Genomic DNA, 21921 nt, shown 5'->3' with positions numbered 1-21921 from the left:
AAATGTTGTTTTCACAAAAAAGGTATTCTATTTAAACAACATGAGGTTTATTTTATTTGGTTGGTTGAGATTTATATAATCGCCAAGATCCTTCTCTAATTCGCATTCCTTGTGTTTTTGGATGCCAGTCATCTATCTACAGGTTTAGCTCCTCAGCGTATGCTAGGGCTTTTTGTTAATAGCAATAGAACCGGGGGGCGTGGCTTGGCGCTGAGCGGAATGGCCGCTTAATGCAGGAGCTCCCGCCGGCCGGATCGGACTGCCAAACAGCGCGGGCGGGAGGGGTAAGATAGACCCCTCACATCATGGGGAAACACGACCGGACGCTCTCCGGCACCCGATCGCGATCCCCAAGGGGCCACAAGCCAGCTGGGAGACATATTAAGGAGCTCTTTAGCTCCTAGGCTCAGAGAGCAGGGCCGCAGCCACCTCCCTCTCTCTCTCAATCCCCCTCTCCCCCTCCCTCTGCAGCCTCAGCCTCTGACACAGACACAGGCTGCTCTTCCTGCATGGCTTTGCAGGCTGGAAGTGACACAGTGCCACAGCATGATCTTTCTTCTGCCACACAGTCCTTATCCCTAAAAGATCTACAAGCTGTGGCCTCTGATATAAAGGCCTCTCTGGCTACTACCCTGACCACTGCCCTTAATGATTTAAGGGAAGACATCCGCGCAATGGGCTCAAGACTGGCTCAGGTAGAAACGGTCTCCAGTAGCAACAAGAATGCTCTACTCCACTTACAGAGACAGTCAGGGGTCCACACTGCGACTATCAGAGAGTTCTACAGGCAGATTGAAGACTTGGATAACCGTGGCCGTAGACATAACATTAGACTCCGCGGTGTACCAGAATCCGTGGAAAACCCTGATATACCTAAGGCAGTGACAACCATCTTTAACGACCTTCTGGGTCGCCCGCCGGCGACCCCTATTGAGATTGAGCGTGCACACAGAGCAAGTCGGCCCAGGGGGAGCGATGCGGATCCACCCAGAGATATCATTTGCTGCATTGTTAACTTCCCGCTCAAGGAAGATATACTTCGATGCGCTAGGATCAGAAGGCATCTGTCATACGAAGGAGCGGATATACAACTGTACCAGGATTTATCCAGCATGACCCTACTACAAAGGCGAGCTTTGAGGCCACTACTAGAGTCGCTCCGTTCCCATAATATTCTATATAGATGGAGATTTCCGTTTTGCCTTTCAGCTCGGGTTGGTGACCACACATATGACTTGCGAATTCCTGAAGATCTACCATCTTTTTGCTCGTCACTGAATATCCCATTAATCGACCTGCTGGACTGGCAGGGGTCTCTGAGAGGGCTTCCGACCCTGACCCCAGATTCAGCAGATGGTGCAATGGACTGGCAGGGCCACTCCCTTCGTAGAAGACGGACTGTCCCTTCGACTCCTCCAAGACCTCCCATTGGAGGCGCGGTGGCCGCTTCTAGCCCATCGGCCTCCCCCACGCACAGAAAGCAACGGCACGAGCCTTAAATGGCTCCCGCTCCCCTTTCATCGGGCCACTTCTGTGTAATTTTTTTCAGCTGCCTGTGGTTCATTATATTTCTTCTGTTGTTCCCATGGCCTTCCCTAAGGAACTCCGAATGCCTCCTCTCTCACAACTTGTTTTGCGCTGGACTCCCTTCCCAGTTGACACGTCATTTGTTAGCTTTTTGGGGAATCTACGCCTCTGGACTCTGACCAGCACCCACTAAGGGAAAGACGCCCTGCGGGTGTCTCCACTGTACCCCTGCCTCATTGGTTCTAGAACCTGCTGCGTGTGATAGTCGGTTGCTCCGATGTGGATTTCTTGACCCTCTGCTCGCTCTTTACTGCTGCGATTTGGCTCCCCGGATCCCCCAGCTGAACTTCTGTCCCCTCCTCACCTGGAACCCACCCAGTGAACTGGTCGCTCAAGTATCCGCCTTAGTGGTCAGCTTCCGGATTGTCCGCCCACCTTTTGCTGCATCCTCTTCGTACCCAAGGGTCCTCATCCTGCCTCAATGTCTGACGCTCTGTTATCTTTGAAGAAGCTCCCAGCTGAACTCAGCCTCTCCCTTGTTCTGTGATCGGCTATGCCCAGTTGATTTCTTCAGTGCTGGCGCAAGAGGGCTGAGTATTCTATGCACTGTATTTGGGTCTGTGGAGGTGGGCGGGTGGCCGGATGGGGGGTGGGTTTGTGGTTGGGTGTGGTGGGGGGAGTTTCTGGGGTGGCTCCTGGGGTTAATGCTTCTTGCCTGTGGTTAGATGACTGAGCATCCCCTTCCCTGCTTCCTATAGGGTTGTCCCGCCTGGCCTTGCCTTCTTCTCATTGGGTTATTCCTGTTTCCTGCTCTTGCTGTCAAGCGGCTTCTAGGGATCATAGCTTGGGCGGGGTCCCCTTGAGGTTCATTTCCCCTTTGCTCTAAGGATCTTAGTGGGTTGTGGGGGAGGTGATGCTCGTCCCTTTTGTGATGATGGGGGCATTGATTATATTACTTATAAACACTTGCAGTATAGGGTCAGTGTTTTGTTTAGTATCGGCTTCACTGGTGCTGACCCTGGGATGTTTAGTCTGTATTTGCTAACCACTTGGGGTTCCATTGTGTTTTTCATTGTTAATGCCTTGATTTTCGTTTGTTTTGCCTCTGCTAACCCGTTGATAACTTTGTTTTTTGTTAAGGAGATGCTTGCAATACTCGTCTTTGCCCTCCACTCTCCTACATTTGTCTTCCCTCGTTTCAGGCCTTGCGACCGTCTCCACATTCTCCAACCCTTCCCTTATATGTGTGTTCTGGAGTTACCAGACACTCGGGCTTGGACAGCGTGGGGACGGTTTTTTGACCTGATTTATACCTCTCAGAATTTATTCCTGTCCCAGCCTGCGCTTTAGTGCCCCACACATGACTTACACTTTGCCACTTCATGGAGTTGGTATGCGACCCTTCCTACCCGGTTTTTTCTAGAACCTCCTAAACCTTCTGTCACTACCGACCTCCTCCCGCCTCTTCACATATTTTCTCACCTGATTCCATATTTTGGCGTGACCACCGGCCGGCGGTGGCGTTTATTCTCGTTTCGGCGTCCTCCTCGTTCCCCACACAGTGGGCTCTGTGAGCTCCTACTGATCGTCTATACGGCGCGTTTCACTATATAGTTTGTTTCCATTTCTTGCTTCTCTTTCTTTTCTTTCTCTTTCCACCTCCTTCTTACTTTCTTTCCTAGCTATCTTCCCCCCCCCCTTTTTTTTTTTTTTTTTTTCTTCTCATAGGGAACAGCGGGTCTCTTCCCCAAGCCGTTTATCTTTTCCACTTTTTCTTCTTATTCTCCCCTCCCCCTTTTTTTTTTTTTTTCCTTCCCTTTCCCCTCATCCCTAGTGCATTCTACTGACGGGTTACCATGTCGGCCTCCACCTCAGTCTCAGGACCATTGTCCTTGAAATGCCTTTCACTCAATGCCAAGGGCCTGAACGTGCCCGAGAAGCGTTCCATGTTGCTCTCCTACGTGCGTAAACAAAAAGCGGATGTGGTCTTCCTCCAAGAGACGCACTTTCGCCAGGATTCTATACCCAAACTTTCAATTTCCATTTCCCTACAGTTATCCATGCTGCTAACCCTCTAGCCAAAGGGTGTTGCCATCTTACTCGCTAGACATTGTCCTTTATCGGTGTCGGACTCCCTTGTTGATCCAGAAGGCAGATACCTGTTTGTAAAGGGTTTTTGTGCTAAGCGACCTGTTACACTGGCCAATGTATATGCTCCTAACACCAAGCAGGTTTCTTTCATGCGCTCAATTACCACCGCCCTGGCTGGGTTCCAATCCGGAATGTTGATTTTAGGGGGCGACTTGAATGTCCCACTTAACCCGCTGTTAGACTCCTCTTCAGGTAGCTCCTTTCTGCCGTTCAAGGCCCTTAAACAAATACGCACACAACTACAACATCTACAATTGCATGACTCCTGGAGAACCCTTCACCCTTCTGTGAAAGACTACACATTTTACTCTGCTCCCCATAATAAATATTCCAGGATAGATTATTTCTTCCTGTCGCAATCGGATCTCCCACTCCTCCATGCTGCTTCGATAGAACCTATGGTTCTTTCCGACCATCACCCCATCATCATGACCTTGCGGTTCCCTGATGTGTTCATTCGCTTGAAATTTTGGCGCCTGGATGCTTCCCTTCTTGCAGATCCCGCTATTTTACAGGAGATACGCTCCAATCTGACGGAATATTTTTCCCTAAATTCCTCTCCTGATATCTCCCCCCTCACGCTGTGGGAAGCCCACAAGTGTGTTATCCGTGGCTTCCTCATTGCAGCGGCGACAAAGCGCAAAAGAGATAGACAAGAACATTTGAAATTCCTCACGGGCAGGATACACTCCTTGGAGAGGGCGCATAAACGGTCTCTGGCCGCGTCGACCTTATCTGAACTAACGAGTCTACGCTCACAACTTCTTACTGAACTGGGTAGGGTGGTTAAGAAACGATTCATTCTTTCACAAAAGCTGTATTATGAATTTGCTAATAAGAGTGGGAAGTTTCTCGCCAGAGCTCTCCGTGAACAAAGATCCAGCATGACGGTGCACAGAATTAGGGGTTCTGATGGCACTATGGCCACATCTAACCCTGACATTGCCACCCACTTCGAACAATTTTACACTTCCTTATATAATCTCCCTCCGGAACATCCCCCTCTGCCCACTGACAATTCCAGGGCCTCCCTGATTTCCGAGTTTCTCCGCCGTCACGGCCCGGCGGCCCTCTCGGAGGACTTGGCTGCATCGTTGGAAACAGACCTGACACTGAATGAGGTGCAGTGTGCTTTGCAACGGATGAAACCGGGTAAGAGTCCGGGCCCGGACGGCTTTTCGGCGGCATATTACAAATCTTTCCTTGACATCCTGGGTACCCCTTTCCTATCGGCATTCAACACTTTCTCTCAAGACCCTCAACCTCAAAATCGCCTTCTGGAAGCCCATATCACAGTTATTCCTAAAGGTGACAAGGATGCCACACAGGTTTCTAATTATAGACCCATCTCCCTGCTGAATGTGGACATTAAAATCTTTGCGAAAATCCTTGCCAATCGACTTCTTCCTCTGCTCCCCTCCTTGATCCATTTGGACCAAGCTGGATTTATCCTGGGTAGGGAGGCCAGGGATAATACCATTAAGGCCCTCAACCTCCAACATTGGCTCTGTAAATCTAACTTTCCCGGTTTCTTCCTTTCCCTGGATGCGGAGAAGGCCTTTGATAGGATCGCCTGGGACTATCTGCAGGAGTCTTTGGTGCAATTGGGTCTGGGTGAGAAGATGCTCAATTTTATAATGACCCTGTATTCAGGCCCTACTGCGCGTGTCCGGGTCAATGGCCATTTGTCAAACTCTTTTCCTTTGGGCAACGGTACGCGTCAGGGTTGCCCCCTTTCTCCACTCTTGTTCGTCCTTTCCTTGGAGCCCCTTCTACGGAAGTTGCGCTCTAACCCCGACATCAAAGGAATTGCGGTCTCGGATAAGGAATATAAGCTTGCGGCTTACGCGGACGATATTCTTCTTTTCCTTGCCGAACCGCATATTACTCTGCCAAATTTACTAAAGGACTTTGCATTTTTTCGTTATTTGTCGAACTTTAAGATTAACTTTTCCAAGTCTTTCGCTCTCAACATCACCTTGCCTTCGGAAGTAGTTTCTGATTGTGAGTCGCGTTTCCCGTTTCATTGGGAAAGGGACTCACTTTCTTATTTAGGTGTACAGCTTACCCGCAACCCCGACGATTTATATGCTAAGAATTTTTTACCCACTCTTCGTTCTCTCCAAGGGGATCTGAATAAATGGCACCGTCCTTGCTTTTCGTGGTTTGGAAGAGCTGCGATAATTAAAATGAACATCCTTCCTCGCCTTCTCTACCTCTTTCAAACTCTGCCCATCCACATACCGCTTGCCTTCTTCACATCCTGTAGGAGGCTCTGTTCTCTATTCCTATGGAACCATAAATGCCCGCGCATTGCTTATTCCCAACTGATTCTCCCTAAACTTAGTGGTGGTATTAGCCTTCCTGACCTTCACCGTTACTATTTGGCGTGCCAGCTCTGCCGTGTAGTGGATTGGCATGTCCACTCTGCTTCTAAGGACTGGGTGTAACTAGAACACGCCTTCTCGTCCGCACCCCTGATTTCGATCCCTTGGCTGCCGCTGAAGCATACGCCTCAGGTCCTTCTTACTCACCCTTTGGTAGGCCCTACCCTGAAAGCCTTCCGCTATACCTGCAAATCAGCATCTATTTCTGCGTCTCCGAATTGTCTCACTTCCATCCGACTCAACCCTGACTTCCCCCCTGGAATGCACAAGAACTTTCTCTCTGAACATTGGCCGCATGATCAAATTTTGGCCAAACACTTTCTCCACGAAGGCAAGATGAAATCACTCCACGAACTGCGTGACAGCTTGGGTACCCACAATTTTCCTCTCTGGGTTTATTTGCAAATACGGCATTATCTGCTCTCGCATAAACCTTTCCGTGATTGGACCCGCCCTCTTACCCCTTTTGAGGATATTTGCTCGAAAGGAGAACCGCGTAAGCATTTGATTTCAGAAATTTACCCTCTCTTAATTGAGAATAGGGCCTATAACTCCCTGCCCTCCTGTCAGGCCTGGAATAGAGATTTGGATGATAATTTGGCGGATTCCGACTGGGCACGTGTATTCAAATATTCTCATAAATGCTCCCTTAATGTCTCGACGCAGGAAAACGGTTACAAATTGGTGTCGAGGTGGTATCGCACCCCTTCACAAATTTCTCATTTCAATCCTTCTTATCCCAATACCTGTTGGAGGTGTGGGGCTGCGGACGGATCATTTTTACACATCTGGTGGTCCTGTCCGAGCATTCAACCGTTTTGGCAAGAGGTCCATAGGATTGTAGTATCGGTGACGACCGTGCCTCTGGATCTGTCCCCGGCCCACTTTCTCCTCCATCATTCCTCCCTTCCGGGGGGACAATATCATAGATCTTTGGCCATGCATATGGTCAACGCGGCCAGACTCTGCCTTCCCGTCCTTTGGGGCTCTTCTCGCCCCCCCTCTGTTCGTGATTGGCTTGTCCGTGTGGGTAAAATGGCAGACATGGAGGAACTAATTGCGTCGGCCCTTGACACTCCCACTAAATTTTCCCACATTTGGGCCTGCTGGATCTACTTCACAACTACTCCTACGTACAAGTCTCTTATGGACCATCAGGTCTGACTTGGTCCGGCTTTCCTGCTGATGTTACTTCTTTACAGTAGTTTTTGTGATAGGCACTGAGACTCTTTTCGACAATGTATCCCTTCCCACGCGACTCTGGCGTTAGCTTAACTCCTATCCCCATGCATGAGTAACCTCAGATATTGCTGTCATTTCTCACCCCATATGTTTCCCCCCCCCCCCCCCCCCACTATTAATTTATTTTGGAATTTTTTTTTTTTTTTCTTCACCTTCCACCCCCATCCCCCTCTTTCTGTTTCTATCACTTTTCTCTCTATTTCCCTTTCTCTCTTTTCTCCTTTCTCTTTTCTTCTCGCCTCTCGCTTTGCTATGCTACCTGGAACACTAGACATGCCATCCTTTCACTCTCCCCACTTCCATCAACGGCTCCTACCGCAACGTATGCCGGTTTTTGTAACTCTCCACCTTGCCATAAGTTTTTGTCCAATTCCTACGTTCAGATGCCATGACCACTCTTCCTATCGCTACAGCCCTGCTTGGCGAAGCACGAGCGCAGGGGATATTATATGATGCAATTGCACCCCATACTATACTATATTGGCTCCGGTTTGTTGCAAGCATAACCTTATTGTAGTCGGGTTTTGTATTATTGCATTATCATTATCTGTATTTTCTTGTTTGAGTTACTGCTGTATCGCTGTAGGTTGTGCCTGCTGTTTCGCTTAGGCACCCTGTACATGTCTTTTGTACCATTATGTTCTTTCTTAATAAAGGCTTTCTTTTTGGAAAAAAAAAAATAGCAATAGAACCAGTCTTGTTAGAACATATTACACATATTTAAAGAAATGGGTTTTCTGACATCTACATAGCACATGTCCTTACTTGTCTGCCATTTTTTTTTCTTCAAGAGACAGTACTCTTTCTGTCTTTTTATGTGGTTTACTAGTCATTAATTTCCTTTACTAGGAAACACTTGACTGAAAACAGTTTGTTCCAGTTTGGTCATATAACATTTGTAGTCTAAACCAAATGTTTTTGGAACACTTTGTGTTTTGAAAATTGTAACAGAAAAGTTCACCTCTGACTATGAAATTTAAATAGCGTTTTTTTTGTGTATACACATTGTCTTTTGCTCTTGTTTTTTAACTTTTATAGGATGACCGACTGAAAGAGCCACTGCAAAGACTAAAAGTGGCTATCAGCAGTGTGATGCCTGGACAGCTCAACAGGTACCAAGAGGACTGCCAGGCACATCAGGCCAAAAGTACAAAGTAAGTATTGTTTTTTGACTGACTTTTTTTTTCTCCCCTATACCAGTGGTGGGCAACCTTTTTTTTCAACTGAGCCAAATCTCGCCAAAACCACGATTGAAATTTATTTTGAGAGCCACATTTTTAAAACTGAAAATACATCTCCCATATAGTAATTCATCCCCCATAGAGTAATTCATCCCCCATAGAGTAATTCATCCCCCATAGAGTAATTCATCCCCCATATAGTAATTCATCCCCCATATAGCAATTCATCCCCCATAGCAATTCATCCCCCATATAGTAATTCATCCCCCATATAGTAATTCATCCCCCATATAGTAATTCATCCCCCATATAGTAATTCATCCCCCATATAGTAATTCATCCCCCATATAGTAATTCATCCCCCATATTAATTCATCCCCCATATAGTAATTCATCCCCCCATAGTAATTCATCCCCCCATAGTAATTCATCCCCCATAGTAATTCATCCCCCATATAGTAATTCATCCCCCATAGTAATTCATCCCCCATAGTAATTCATCCCCCCCATAGTAATTCATCTCCCATATAGTAATTCATCTCCCATATAGTAAGTCCCCCCCCATATAGTAAGTCCCCCCCCATATAGTAAGTTCCCCCCCATATAGTAAGTCCCCCCCCATATAGTAAGTCCCCCATATAGTAATTCATCCCCCATATAGTAAGTCCCCCCTGTGTCAATTCACTTACCTTTGCTCCGCGCGTTTCTCTCGCCGTGCTTCCCGCGCCGTTCTGGTCTTCAGGGCGGACTGTGAGAGGAGAGGAGTTCGTCACGCTGCCCCGCCTACATCCTGGCTGCCCCGCCTACATCCTGACAGCTGCAGAGTCCTGACTTTTGGGGCGGCCGCCCGAGAGGAGGGAGGGGAGCGGGCGGCCGTCCGAGAGGAGGGAGGGGAGGGGGCGGCCGCCCTGCACACGCCCGTCCGAGAGGAGGGAGAGGAGGGAGGGGAGCGGGCGCCCGGCACACAGAAGAGCCGCATTTAAGCTTGTAAAGAGCCGCGGCTTGCCGACCACTGGTCTATACCCACCTGTACCTATACACGTTAACTTTTACTTTACGTTCATATAGTGATTTTCTTCTTTCTTTTTGTTATATGCTTGTTAATAGAATAATTTGGGTACATATAAACAATTTTACTTGCTAAGTAATAAGAAAAACCGCATGATTGCCCAGAATGATTTATGGATTTTAAATTTAATCTTGAAAATAATGTTTTAATCATTAGATTTCTTAGAATAACCAATATATGGCTTGTGACCTACAGTATGTTTAATGGCTTATCTTTTGATGTTATCCAAAGCAAGTGCTTGGCTTCACATACTTGTCTGTATCAAATGCTGCAATCTGCAGATCTTCCAAATGCAAACATTCTGAAGTTTAAAGCCTGCTGGTTGTAATTTTTGCTTAATTGCATACTAGTTGCAGCTATCCCCATGTAATTTCAAAATTCGAAAATGGACTGCAGATGCCACTTATTGCTTTACATTCAGCTTTAGTTCTTCCATTCTACGTGTACAGGTGAAACTCGAAAAATTAGAATATCGTGCAACAGTTCATTTATTTCAGTAATGCAACTTAATAGGTGAAACTAATATATGAGAGAGACTCATTACATGCAAAGCAAGATAGTTCAAACCGTGATTTGTCATTATTGTGATGTTTATGGCTTACAGCTCATGAAAACCCCAAATCCACAATCTCAGAAAATTAGAATATTACATGCAATCAATAAAACAAGGATTGTACATAGAACAATATCGGACCTCTGAAAAGTATAAGCATGCATATGTACTCAGTATTTGGTTTGGGCCCCTTTTGCAGCAATTACTACCTCAATGCGGTGTGACATGGAAGCTATCAGCCTGTGGCACTGCTGAGGTGTTATGGAAGACCAGGATGCTTCAATAGCGGCCTTCAGCTCTTCTGCATTGTTCGGTCTCATGTCTCTCATCTTTCTCTTGGCAATGCCCCATAGATTCTCTATGGGGTTCAGGTCAGGTGAGTTTGCTGGCCAATCAAGCACAGTAATCCCAAGGTCATGCCTGTTATGAAATACGTTGGACTGTCTACTTTGCAAAAAGGGGTTATTTGAGTGATGTCTGTACTGTTCTGACATTCTTGGACCTCAAGAAATTAGATTGAAAATTGATCAATCCTGATGTACTGACAGCCAGATATATCCCATAGTTTGTGAACTCTATAACTTTCCTACAGACTAAATAATACATCCTAATTTGGGTTATTTTCACCAAAGAAATGTATATTGGCCTAAATTTATGAAGAACAATTATTTATTTGCAAACTTTTATAACAGAAACAAAGAAAAACGTATATTTTTTTCAGAATTTTTGGTTTAATTTAGCAAAAAATAAAATCCCCAGTGGTGATTAAATACCACCAAAAGAAAGCTCTGTATATTGATTACTTTGTGTGAAAGTTATAGCGTCTACAAACTATGGTATAGATACTGCAATTTACGCCATTTTTTTTCCTATACAGCGCTGCACTAGTTTAACTGACAATTGCGCGGTCATGCAATATGGAACATAAATGAAATTTCCGTCCTTTTTTCCACACAAATAGAACTTTCTTTTGGTGGTATTTGATCACCTGTGAGCTTTTTATTTTTGGCGCTATAAACAAAGTTTTGAGAATTTATTTTTTCTTTAAAAACCCGATATTTTCTCATTTCTGTAATAAAAAAAAAAAAAAAAACTAAAATTTCGTCAAATTTAGGCCAAAATGTATTCTGCTACATGTTTTTGGTTAAAAAAAAAATCTCTAAGTGTATATTGATTGCTTTGTGTGAAAGTGATAGCATCTAAAAACTATGGTATAGATCAGCGGTTCTCAACCTGGGGGTCGCGACCCCTTTGGGGGTCGAACGACCATTTCCCAGGGGTCGCCTAAGACCATCGGAAAACGCATATTTCCGATGGTCTTAGGAACCGAGACACCGCTCCTCTGACTCAGTCGATGTGTGGGCGGGATGACACGCTGCCCTGTCACCTGGCCACACCTCCGGGATCCCTCAACAACTCCGCCTCCTCGCCGCTGATTGGCCACCGGAACTGTAGCTCAGGAGAGGCACACAGGTGGCCAATCACCGGCGAGGAGGTGGAGCTTGGAGAGGAGGAGCCGAGCGGCAGCGCGCGTAGATCTAAGAAGATCGAGGGAACTGCCGGAGTAAGTGAAGAGGAGAGCGGTCAGAGAAGGAAGACAGCTGACAGGTAAGTGAGAGAGCGAGCCCAGGCTGGAGCAGGGGTCAGCAAGGTAAGTATCATTGGTGTCAGTGGGAGGAATAGTGCCCCATCATTTGTGTGACTAATACCAACAATGGGGCACTATTTCTCCCACTGACACCAATGATGGGGCACTATTTCCTCCCCCCCCCCGCACTGACACCAATGATGGGGCACTATTCCTCCCCCCCACTGACACCAACGATGGGGCACTATTCCTCCCCCCCACTGACACCAACGATGGGGCACTATTCCCCCCCCCCACTGACACCAACGATGGGGCACTATTCCTCCCCCCCACTGACACCAACGATGGGGCACTATTCCTCTTTCCACTGACACCAACGATGGGGCACTATTCCTCTTTCCACTGACACCAACGATGGGGCACTATTCCTCTTTCCACTGACACCAAGAATGGGGCACTATTCCTCCCCCCACCGACACCAACGATGGGGCACTATTCCCCCCCCCCACCACACTGACATCAATGATGGGGCACTATTCCTCCCACTGACACCAATGATGGGGCACTATTCCTCCCACTGACACCAATGATGGGGCACTATTCCCCCCACTGACACCAATGATGGGGCACTATTCCCCCCACTGACACCAATGATGGGGCACTATTCCCCCCACTGACACCAATGATGGGGCACTATTCCCCCCACTGACACCAATGATGGGGCACTATTCCTCCCCCCACCGACACCAACAATGGGGCACTATTCCCCCCCCCCTGACCCCAAAGATGGGGCACTATTTCCCCCTCCACCACACTGACATCAATGATGAGGCACTATTCCTCCCACTGACATCAATGATGGGGCACTATTCCTCCCACTGACACCAATGATGGGGCACTATTCCCCCCACTGACACCAATGATGGGGCACTATTCCCCCCACTGACACCCATGATGGGGCACTATTCCCCCCACTGACACCAATGATGGGGCACTATTCCCCCCACTGACACCCATGATGGGGCACTATTCCCCCCACTGACACCAACGATGGGGCACTATTCCTCCCACTGACACCAACGATGGGGCACTATTCCTCCCACTGACACCAACGATGGGGCACTATTCCTCCCACTGACACCAACGATGGGGACTATTCCTCCCACTGACACCAACGATGGGGCACTATTCCTCCCACTGACACCAACGATGGGGACTATTCCTCCCACTGACACCAACGGTGGGGCACTATTCCTCCCACTGACACCAACGGTGGGGCACTATTCCTCCCACTGACACCAACGGTGGGGCACTATTCCTCCCACTGACACCAACGGTGGGGCACTATTCCCCCACTGACACCAACGGTGGGGCACTATTCCCCCACTGACACCAACGGTGGGGCACTATTCCCCCCACTGACACCAACGGTGGGGCACTATTCCCCCACTGACACCAACGGTGGGGCACTATTCCCCCCACTGACACCAACGGTGGGGCACTATTCCCCCCACTGACACCAACGGTGGGGCACTATTCCCCCCACTGACACCAACGGTGGGGCACTATTCCCCCCACTGACACCAACGGTGGGGCACTATTCCCCCCACTGACACCAACGGTGGGGCACTATTCCCCCCACTGACACCAACGGTGGGGCACTATTCCCCCCACTGACACCAACGGTGGGGCACTATTCCCCCCACTGACACCAACGGTGGGGCACTATTCCCCCCACTGACACCAACGGTGGGGCACTATTCCCCCCACTGACACCAACGGTGGGGCACTATTCCCCCCACTGACACCAACGGTGGGGCACTATTCCCCCCACTGACACCAACGGTGGGGCACTATTCCCCCCACTGACACCAACGGTGGGGCACTATTCCCCCCACTGACACCAACGGTGGGGCACTATTCCCCCCACTGACACCAACGGTGGGGCACTATTCCCCCCACTGACACCAACGGTGGGGCACTATTCCCCCCACTGACACCAACGGTGGGGCACTATTCCCCCCACTGACACCAACGGTGGGGCACTATTCCCCCCACTGACACCAACGGTGGGGCACTATTCCCCCCACTGACACCAACGGTGGGGCACTATTCCCCCCACTGACACCAACGGTGGGGCACTATTCCCCCCACTGACACCAACGGTGGGGCACTATTCCCCCCACTGACACCAACGGTGGGGCACTATTCCCCCCACTGACACCAACGGTGGGGCACTATTCCCCCCACTGACACCAACGGTGGGGCACTATTCCCCCCACTGACACCAACGGTGGGGCACTATTCCCCCCACTGACACCAACGGTGGGGCACTATTCCCCCCACTGACACCAACGGTGGGGCACTATTCCCCCCACTGACACCAACGGTGGGGCACTATTCCCCCCACTGACACCAACGGTGGGGCACTATTCCCCCCACTGACACCAACGGTGGGGCACTATTCCCCCCACTGACACCAACGGTGGGGCACTATTCCCCCCACTGACACCAACGGTGGGGCACTATTCCCCCCACTGACACCAACGGTGGGGCACTATTCCCCCCACTGACACCAACGGTGGGGCACTATTCCCCCCCACTGACACCAACGGTGGGGCACTATTCCCCCCCACTGACACCAACGGTGGGGCACTATTCCCCCCCACTGACACCAACGGTGGGGCACTATTCCCCCCCACTGACACCAACGGTGGGGCACTATTCCCCCCACTGACACCAACGGTGGGGCACTATTCCCCCCACTGACACCAACGGTGGGGCACTATTCCCCCCACTGACACCAACGGTGGGGCACTATTCCCCCCCACTGACACCAACGGTGGGGCACTATTCCCCCCCACTGACACCAACGGTGGGGCACTATTCCCCCCCACTGACACCAACGGTGGGGCACTATTCCCCCCCACTGACACCAACGGTGGGGCACTATTCCCCCCCACTGACACCAACGGTGGGGCACTATTCCCCCCCACTGACACCAACGATGGGGCACTATTCCTCCCACTGCAAAATTACAGTTATGAAGTAGCAACGAAAATAATTTTATGGTTGGGGGTCACCACAACATGAGGAACTGTATTAAGGGGTCGCGGCATTAGAAAGGTTGAGAACCACTGGTATAGATAATGGAATTTACACAGCTTTTACTTTCTGACTGCCCATCACATTTCTTGAGGTGCTAAAATACCAGGACAGTACAAACACCACCAAAATGACCCCTTTTCGGAAAGTAGACACCCTAAGCTATCTTCTGAGAGGCATATTGAGTCCATGGAAGATTTCTTTTTTTCTAAGTTTCTGTTTTTTTTCTAAGTTTTTTTTACACAGAGTTGTGATTTAAATGATATATTTCTTGCACAAGCCATGGGTATATGTGGAATTACACCCCAAAATACATTCTTCTACTTCTACCGAGTATGGGGATGCCACATGTGTGAGACTTTTTGGGGAGTCTAGCCACATTCCAATGACCACTTTGAAAGCCTGAAGGTGCGTAATTTCCTCATTTCATTTCCTTACTACCTATCACAGTTTTCGAAGGCCCTGACATGCCAGGAGTAGCACCCCCCCAATTTCCTCTTTTTGGAAAGTAGACACCCCAAGGAATTTAAAGAGAGGCATGGTGAGTATTTTGCAGATGTCATTTTTTTTTCTTACAAGGTTTTGATAATTATATATATGAAGAAATGTTTGTTGTCACAAGTTTTTGGAAAATGAAGAAAAAAAAACGAGATCTGCAAAATGCTTATCAAACTCCTTGAGGTGTCTATTTTACAAAAAGGGGTCATTTGGGGGGTTTGGTGCTATCCTGGCATTTCAGTACCTCCGAAACTGTGATAGGTAGTCAGGAAGTGTAATGCGGGAATAAAGCCCTTTTTAAAAGCATGATGGTGCTTATTGGATTTTGGGGTCCTGTACTTGGCTAGACTGCAAAAACATCTCTCACATGTGGCACCCCCAGACTCGGGAGAAGTAGCAGAATGTATTTTGGGGGGTAATTGCACATATACCCATGGCATGTGTGAGCAGTAAATAATTTAAGTGACAATTTTGTGTGTAAAAAAAATAAATTCTTCTATTGATTCAACATGCCTTTCAGCATATACAGTCAGGTCCATAAATATTGGGACATCGACACAATTCTAATATTTTTGGCTCTATACACCACCACAATGGATTTGAAATGAAACAAACAAGATGTGCTTTAACTGCAGACTGTCAGCTTTAATTTGAGGGTATTTACATCCAAATCAGGTGAACGGTGTAGGAATTACAACAGTTTGCATATGTGCCTCCCACTTGTTAAGGGACCAAAAGTAATGGGACAGAATAATCATAAATCAAACTTTCACTTTTTAATACTTGGTTGCAAATCCTTTGCAGTCAATTACAGCCTGAAGTCTGGAATGCATAGACATCACCAGATGCTGGGTTTAATTCCTGGTGATGCTCTGCCAGGCCTCTACTGCAACTGTCTTCAGTTCCTGCTTGTTCTTGGGGCATTTTCCCTTCAGGTTTGTCTTCAGCAAGTGAAATGCATGCTCAATCGGATTCAGGTCAGGTGATTGACTTGGCCATTGCATAACATTCCACTTCTTTCCCTTAAAAAACTCTTTGGTTGCTTTTGCAGTATGCTTTGGGTCATTGTCCATCTGCACTGTGAAACGGCGTCCAATGAATTGTGAAGTATTTGGCTGAATATGAGCAGATAATATTGCCCGAAACACTTCAGAATTCATCCTGCTGCTTTTGTCAGCAGTCACATCATCAATAAATACAAGAGAACCAGTTCCATTGGCAGCCATACATGCCCACGCCATGACACTACCACCACCATGCTTCACTGATGAGGTGGTATGCTTAGGATCATGAGCAATTCCTTTCCTTCTCCATACTCTTCTCTTCCCATTACTCTGGTACAAGTTGATCTTGGTCTCATCTGTCCATAGGATGTTGTTCCAGAACTGTGAAGGCTTTTTTAGATGTCGTTTGGCAAACTCTAATCTGACCTTCCGGTTTTTGACGCTCACCAATGGTTTACATCTTGTGGTGAACCCTCTGTATTCACTCTGGTGAAGTCTTCTCTTGATTGTTGACTTTGACACACATACACCTACCTCCTGGAGAGTGTTCTTGATCTGGCCAACTGTTGTGAAGGGTGTTTTCTTCACCAGGGAAAGAATTCTTCAGTCATCCACCACAGTTGTTTTCCGTGGTCTTCCGGGTCTTTTGGTGTTGCTGAGCTCACCGGTGCATTCCTTCTTTTTAAGAATGTTCCAAACAGTTGTTTTGGCCACGCCTAATGTTTTTGCTATCTCTCTGATGGGTTTGTTTTGTTTTTTCAGCCTACTGATGGCTTGCTTCACTTATAGTGACAGCTCTTTGGATCTCATCTTGAGAATTGACAGCAACAGATTCCAAATGCAAATAGCACACTTGAAATGAACTCTGGACCTTTTATCTGCTCATTGTAATTGGGATAATGAGGGAATAACACCCACCTGGCCATGGAACAGCTGAGAATCCAATTGTCCCATTACTTTTGGTCCCTTAACAAGTGGGAGGCACATATGCAAACTGTTGTAATTCCTACACCGTTCACCTGATTTGGATGTAAATACCCTCAAATTAAAGCTGACAGTCTGCAGTTAAAGCACATCTTGTTTGTTTCATTTCAAATCCATTGTGGTGGTGTATAGAGCCAAAAATGTTAGAATTGTGTTGATGTCCCAATATTTATGGACCTGACTGTAGTTTGGGGTGTCTACTTTCCAAAAAGGGGTCGTTTTGGGGGGTGGGGGCATTTTATGCCCAGCATTAGAAGTTTATGCCACACATCACTCACTCTTCTAACCACCTGAACATCAAGCCTTTTCAGTATTTTTTGCTAGGAAATTAATTTAAACCCCCAAACATATATTTTTTAAAGCAAACACCCTAGTGAATAAAATGGTGGGTGGTGCAATTTTTTATGTTACATAGTAGTTGTGCAGCGATTTTTATTTTTTTCAAGCGCAATTTTTTTTTTTATATACACTTTTTTTTTTTACTTTTAATGCACAAAACACAATATATTGGCAAATTATTTGGTAAAGTATAAAAGATGATGGTATGCTGAGTAAAAGGATACCAAACATGACATGATTTAAAACTGCGCATGCCCCGTGCAATGGCAACAAACTGCATACGTTTATAATATCCATAGGCAACGTTTTAAAAGCCTTTACAAGCTACCATTTTAGATTTACAGAGGAGGTCTAGTGTTAGAATTACAGCCCTTGATCTGACGTTCATGGCTATAGCTCACATGCTTGGCGCAACCGCTGTTTACATACCGGCACAGGGTGTCACCGAGGCGAGGAAGATTTTTTTCTTTTGATTTTTTAAATTATTTTTACACTGTCCTTATCATTTTTTTTATCACTTTTAATGCTATCACAGGGATTGCAAATATCCCCTATAACTTCAATAGGCATTGTCATATATTTTTTTTTTGAGAAATCTGGGGTCTATCAGACTCTAGATATATCCTCTGCTCTTAAATTATCTAATCAAACCAAGATCGGTCTTATCAGATGCTTTCCCAATTTACAAATGGCGCTGTTTATATTCTGCAAAACTGAAGTGATGAAATGCTCATAGCTTCCGATTTCATAGGTTATAGAGATGATTGGCACAATTCTGGTCTCCAATCAGCCCTATGGTCAGCTGGCAGAAACACCGACTGCATTCTCAGGTTCCCCCGATGTCCAGGAACTGCCCGTGAAGGCAGCGGGGGAGGTCATCATCTCCCGCTGCTTGTAAAAGCAATCCTGCAGCTAATTGGCCACTAGGATTGCTTTTACATGAAAGCCGATCATCGGCTGAAAAAAGATACCAGGATGATGCCTGCAGCTGTAGGCATCATCCTGGTATAACCATTCAAAGTTCAGTGATGTACCAATACGTTGCTGGTCCTTGTTGGATATAATATGCTATGTTCTTTTGTTTTTGTTTTGTTTTTTTGTTTTTTTGCAATGTGTATCAAGTGACAGTGACCTATTCACACTGCACTTGCTGGGGGGGGGTGGGGGTAAGCTTAGGGGCTAAATGCAGGTACTAGCAGGTCCCGGGCTGATCCCGCTAACGCTGTGTTTTTGTGGACACTATACTAATGTGAACGCTGGTATAGTGCTGATGTGATAAAAATACTAAAAAATACTAGCAATGGAGGTTTATTGTGTATGAGCGTGTTCCTGGCAATCAAGGGGTTAAATGTGATTACTGGTGTATCGAGGGGAAATCTGACGCTATCTGGGAGGGGCGTGAAAACCATGGGAGCAAGAATCACGTGTGTATATATATATATATGTGATTTTGGCACCCTGCCCTGTAGCAGTATTTCTTCTATAGGGCGGTCAGGAAGCCGTTACATAAGCGGTTTGTGTTATGGTGCTGCGTTACTTTGACAGTTGCGCGGCCATGCAACGCTGCACCAAAATGAAATTTATGTCCAGGCTCTGATATAAGCCCCTTATCCACTCTGTGTGGGGCTACATGCAAACTCAATTGTCAACCTTAATGCCACATTCACACAGCCGTTTTACATACAGCTGCTGGGTTCTTGTGACAAGTATCAGTGGATGGGACTTGGACACTTTAGGAAGTTCATCTTCCAATCTGTGAAATCAGAGCAATTTGGTTTCCCCTTCAGCTCCTGATTTTTCACCTTTTGAGGTAATCCGATCAGGATTCAGTCGAACAATGTCATATCAGCGGCCTTTTTCAACAATCAGGAAGGAAACCGAAGTTTTGTGCCTTAAAGAGAAGTGATTCCTATTCTCGGTGGAATGGAAAGTCATATTCCAGCTCTCCAAGATCTAGCGCTTTTATCCTGAGGATTGATTTTCCACCCTGGTTTTGTGTCACGGGCTGTAACAGCTTGGCTATTGCCTGGGGATCTTAGGACTAGAGGCCTACCTATATCTGTTACAGTGCCTTAAAGTATTCATACTCCTTGGAATTTTCCACATTTTGTTATGTTACAACCAAAAATGTAAATGTATTTTATTGGGATTTTATGTGATAGACCAACACAGAGGCACATAATTGTGATGTGGAAGGAAAATGATAAATGGTTTTCAAAATTTTTTACAAATATCTGAAAAGTGTGGCGTGCATTTGTATTCAGCCCCCTTTACTCTGATACCCCTAATTAAAATGTTGTGGAACCAATTGCCTTCAGAAGTCACCTAATTAGTACCTGCCTAATTAGTAAATAGTCCACCTGTGTGTAATTTAATCTCAGTATAACTACAGCTGTTCTGTGCAGTCCTCAGTGGTTTAAGAAAACATTAGTGGACAAACAACATCATGAAGGCCAAAGAACACACCAGACAGGTCAGGGATAAAGTCATGCAGAAGTTTAAAGCAGGGTTAGGTTATAAAAAAAAAAAAAAAATATCCCGAGCTTTGAACATCTCATGGAGCACTGTTCAATCCATCACCCAAAATTGGAAAGAGTATGGCACAACTGCAGACCTACCAAGGCATGGCCAGCCACCTAAATTGACAGTCAGGGCAAATAGCATCAGTCAGAGAAGCAGCCAAGAGGTCCTTGGTAACTTTGGAAGAGCTGCAGAGATCCACAGCACAGGTGGGAGAATCTGTGCACATGACATCTATTAGTCGTGCACTCCACAAATCTGGCCTTTATGAAAGAGTGGCAAGAAAATAGCCATTGTTGAAAGAAAGCCATAAGAAGTCCTATTTGCAGTTTGCGAGAAGCCATTTGGGGGACACAGCAAATGTGGAAGAAGATGCTCTGGTCAGATGAGACCAAAATTGAGCTTTTTGGCCTAAAAGCAAAACGCTATGTGTGGCGGAAAACTAACACTGCACATCACCCTGAACACCCCATCTCCACCGTGAAACGTGGTGGTGGCAGCATCATGTTGTAGGGATGCTTTTCTTCTGATGGGAAGGTGGATGGAGCCAAACACAAGGCAATCTTAGAAAAAAACCTGTTAATCTTCAAAAGATGTGAGACTGGGGCAGAGGTTCACCTTCCAGAAGGACAACGATTCTAAACATACAGCCAGAGTTACAATGGAATGGTTTAGATCAAAGCATATTGTTAGAATGGCCCAGTCAAAGTCCAGACCTAAGATCTAAATTCAATTGAAGATCTGCGGCAAGACTTGAAATTTGCTGTTCACAGACGCTTTCCATCCAGTCTGACAGAGCTTGAGCTATTTTGCAAGGAAGAATGGGCAAAAATTTCACTCTAGTTGTGCAAAGCTGGTAGAGACATACCCAAAAGGACTTGCAGCTGTATTTGCAGTGAAAGGTGGTTCTACAAAGTATTGACTCAGGGGAGCTGAGTACAAATGCACGTCACACTTTTAAGATGTTTATTTGTAAAACGTTTTGACAACCATTTATCATTTTCCTTCCACTTCACAATTGTGTGCCACTTTGTGTTGGTCTATCACATAAAATCTCAATAAAATGTAATTACGTTTTTGGTTGTTACATGACAAAATGTGGAAAATTTCAAGGGGTATGAATACTTTTTCAAGACACTGTATCTCTACACTCTTAGGGCGGGGCAAGAGATTGTAGGCAAGGCGAGTAAATAGGACAGTGGGCCCCTTTTACAAAGACACTGTAACTTTTCCATGCATGGGAAAGGTGGACACATCTCTTTAACGAACATTGCATTCTAAAATTGCCCTCTTGCACATTTGCGTAATCATTAATAAACATTCCATCATGAATATATTTTTTTTACTATGCCTCTTGCCATTTAGTAAGCTTCTTTTTATCTTTATATTTATTTTTTTAATTTGCTGTTGGTCTTTGGTATAATTTGTTTTAGACATCAAGGCGATGAAGAGCGAGATAGAAACCCTTCAGAAGAGGATGATGAGGAGAAGCCAGGAAAGAGGGTGATGGGACCAAGGAAGAAATTTTACTGGGACGACACTCTTAGGTAAGGTTCATGTATTTTGGTGATCTTAAACTTCCCCCAAAAATGTTCCACTTTAAGACCTCCTACCTCTCTCCTCTTTAACCTTTTGGTACTTTTTTTCAGTGGGTGGGGGGCAGTGGGTACCAGGTTTTGACAGGTACCCACTTCCGCCCTGATCGCCTATGCAATCTGTGTGGAAATCTACCCCCCCCCCCACCGGCTTCAAAAACTGCTTGGGTGAGCACTG

The 21921-nt window shown here is 46.5% G+C and overlaps 1 protein-coding gene across 1 annotated transcript in view; it reads left to right on the top strand.

The window, feature by feature from the left end:
- Positions 1-21707, top strand: part of LOC149437411 (ubinuclein-2-like) — a 155973-nt gene extending 134266 nt beyond the window's left edge. Inside the window, exons 9-10 of the mRNA XM_089660940.1 lie at positions 8346-8461; positions 21582-21707. Coding sequence (XP_089517066.1) covers positions 8346-8461; positions 21582-21699 — 234 coding nt within the window. The 3' untranslated portion in view covers positions 21700-21707. The remainder of the gene's footprint in view (positions 1-8345; positions 8462-21581) is intronic.
- The last annotated feature ends 214 nt before the right edge of the window (positions 21708-21921 follow it).

The sequence above is a fragment of the Staurois parvus genome, unplaced genomic scaffold (assembly GCF_062004578.1).
Source record: "Staurois parvus isolate SC_StPar_1 unplaced genomic scaffold, SC_StPar_1.0 ptg001291l, whole genome shotgun sequence".
Classification (NCBI taxonomy): domain Eukaryota; kingdom Metazoa; phylum Chordata; class Amphibia; order Anura; family Ranidae; genus Staurois; species Staurois parvus.
This window is presented reverse-complemented; position numbering and strand designations above follow the sequence as displayed.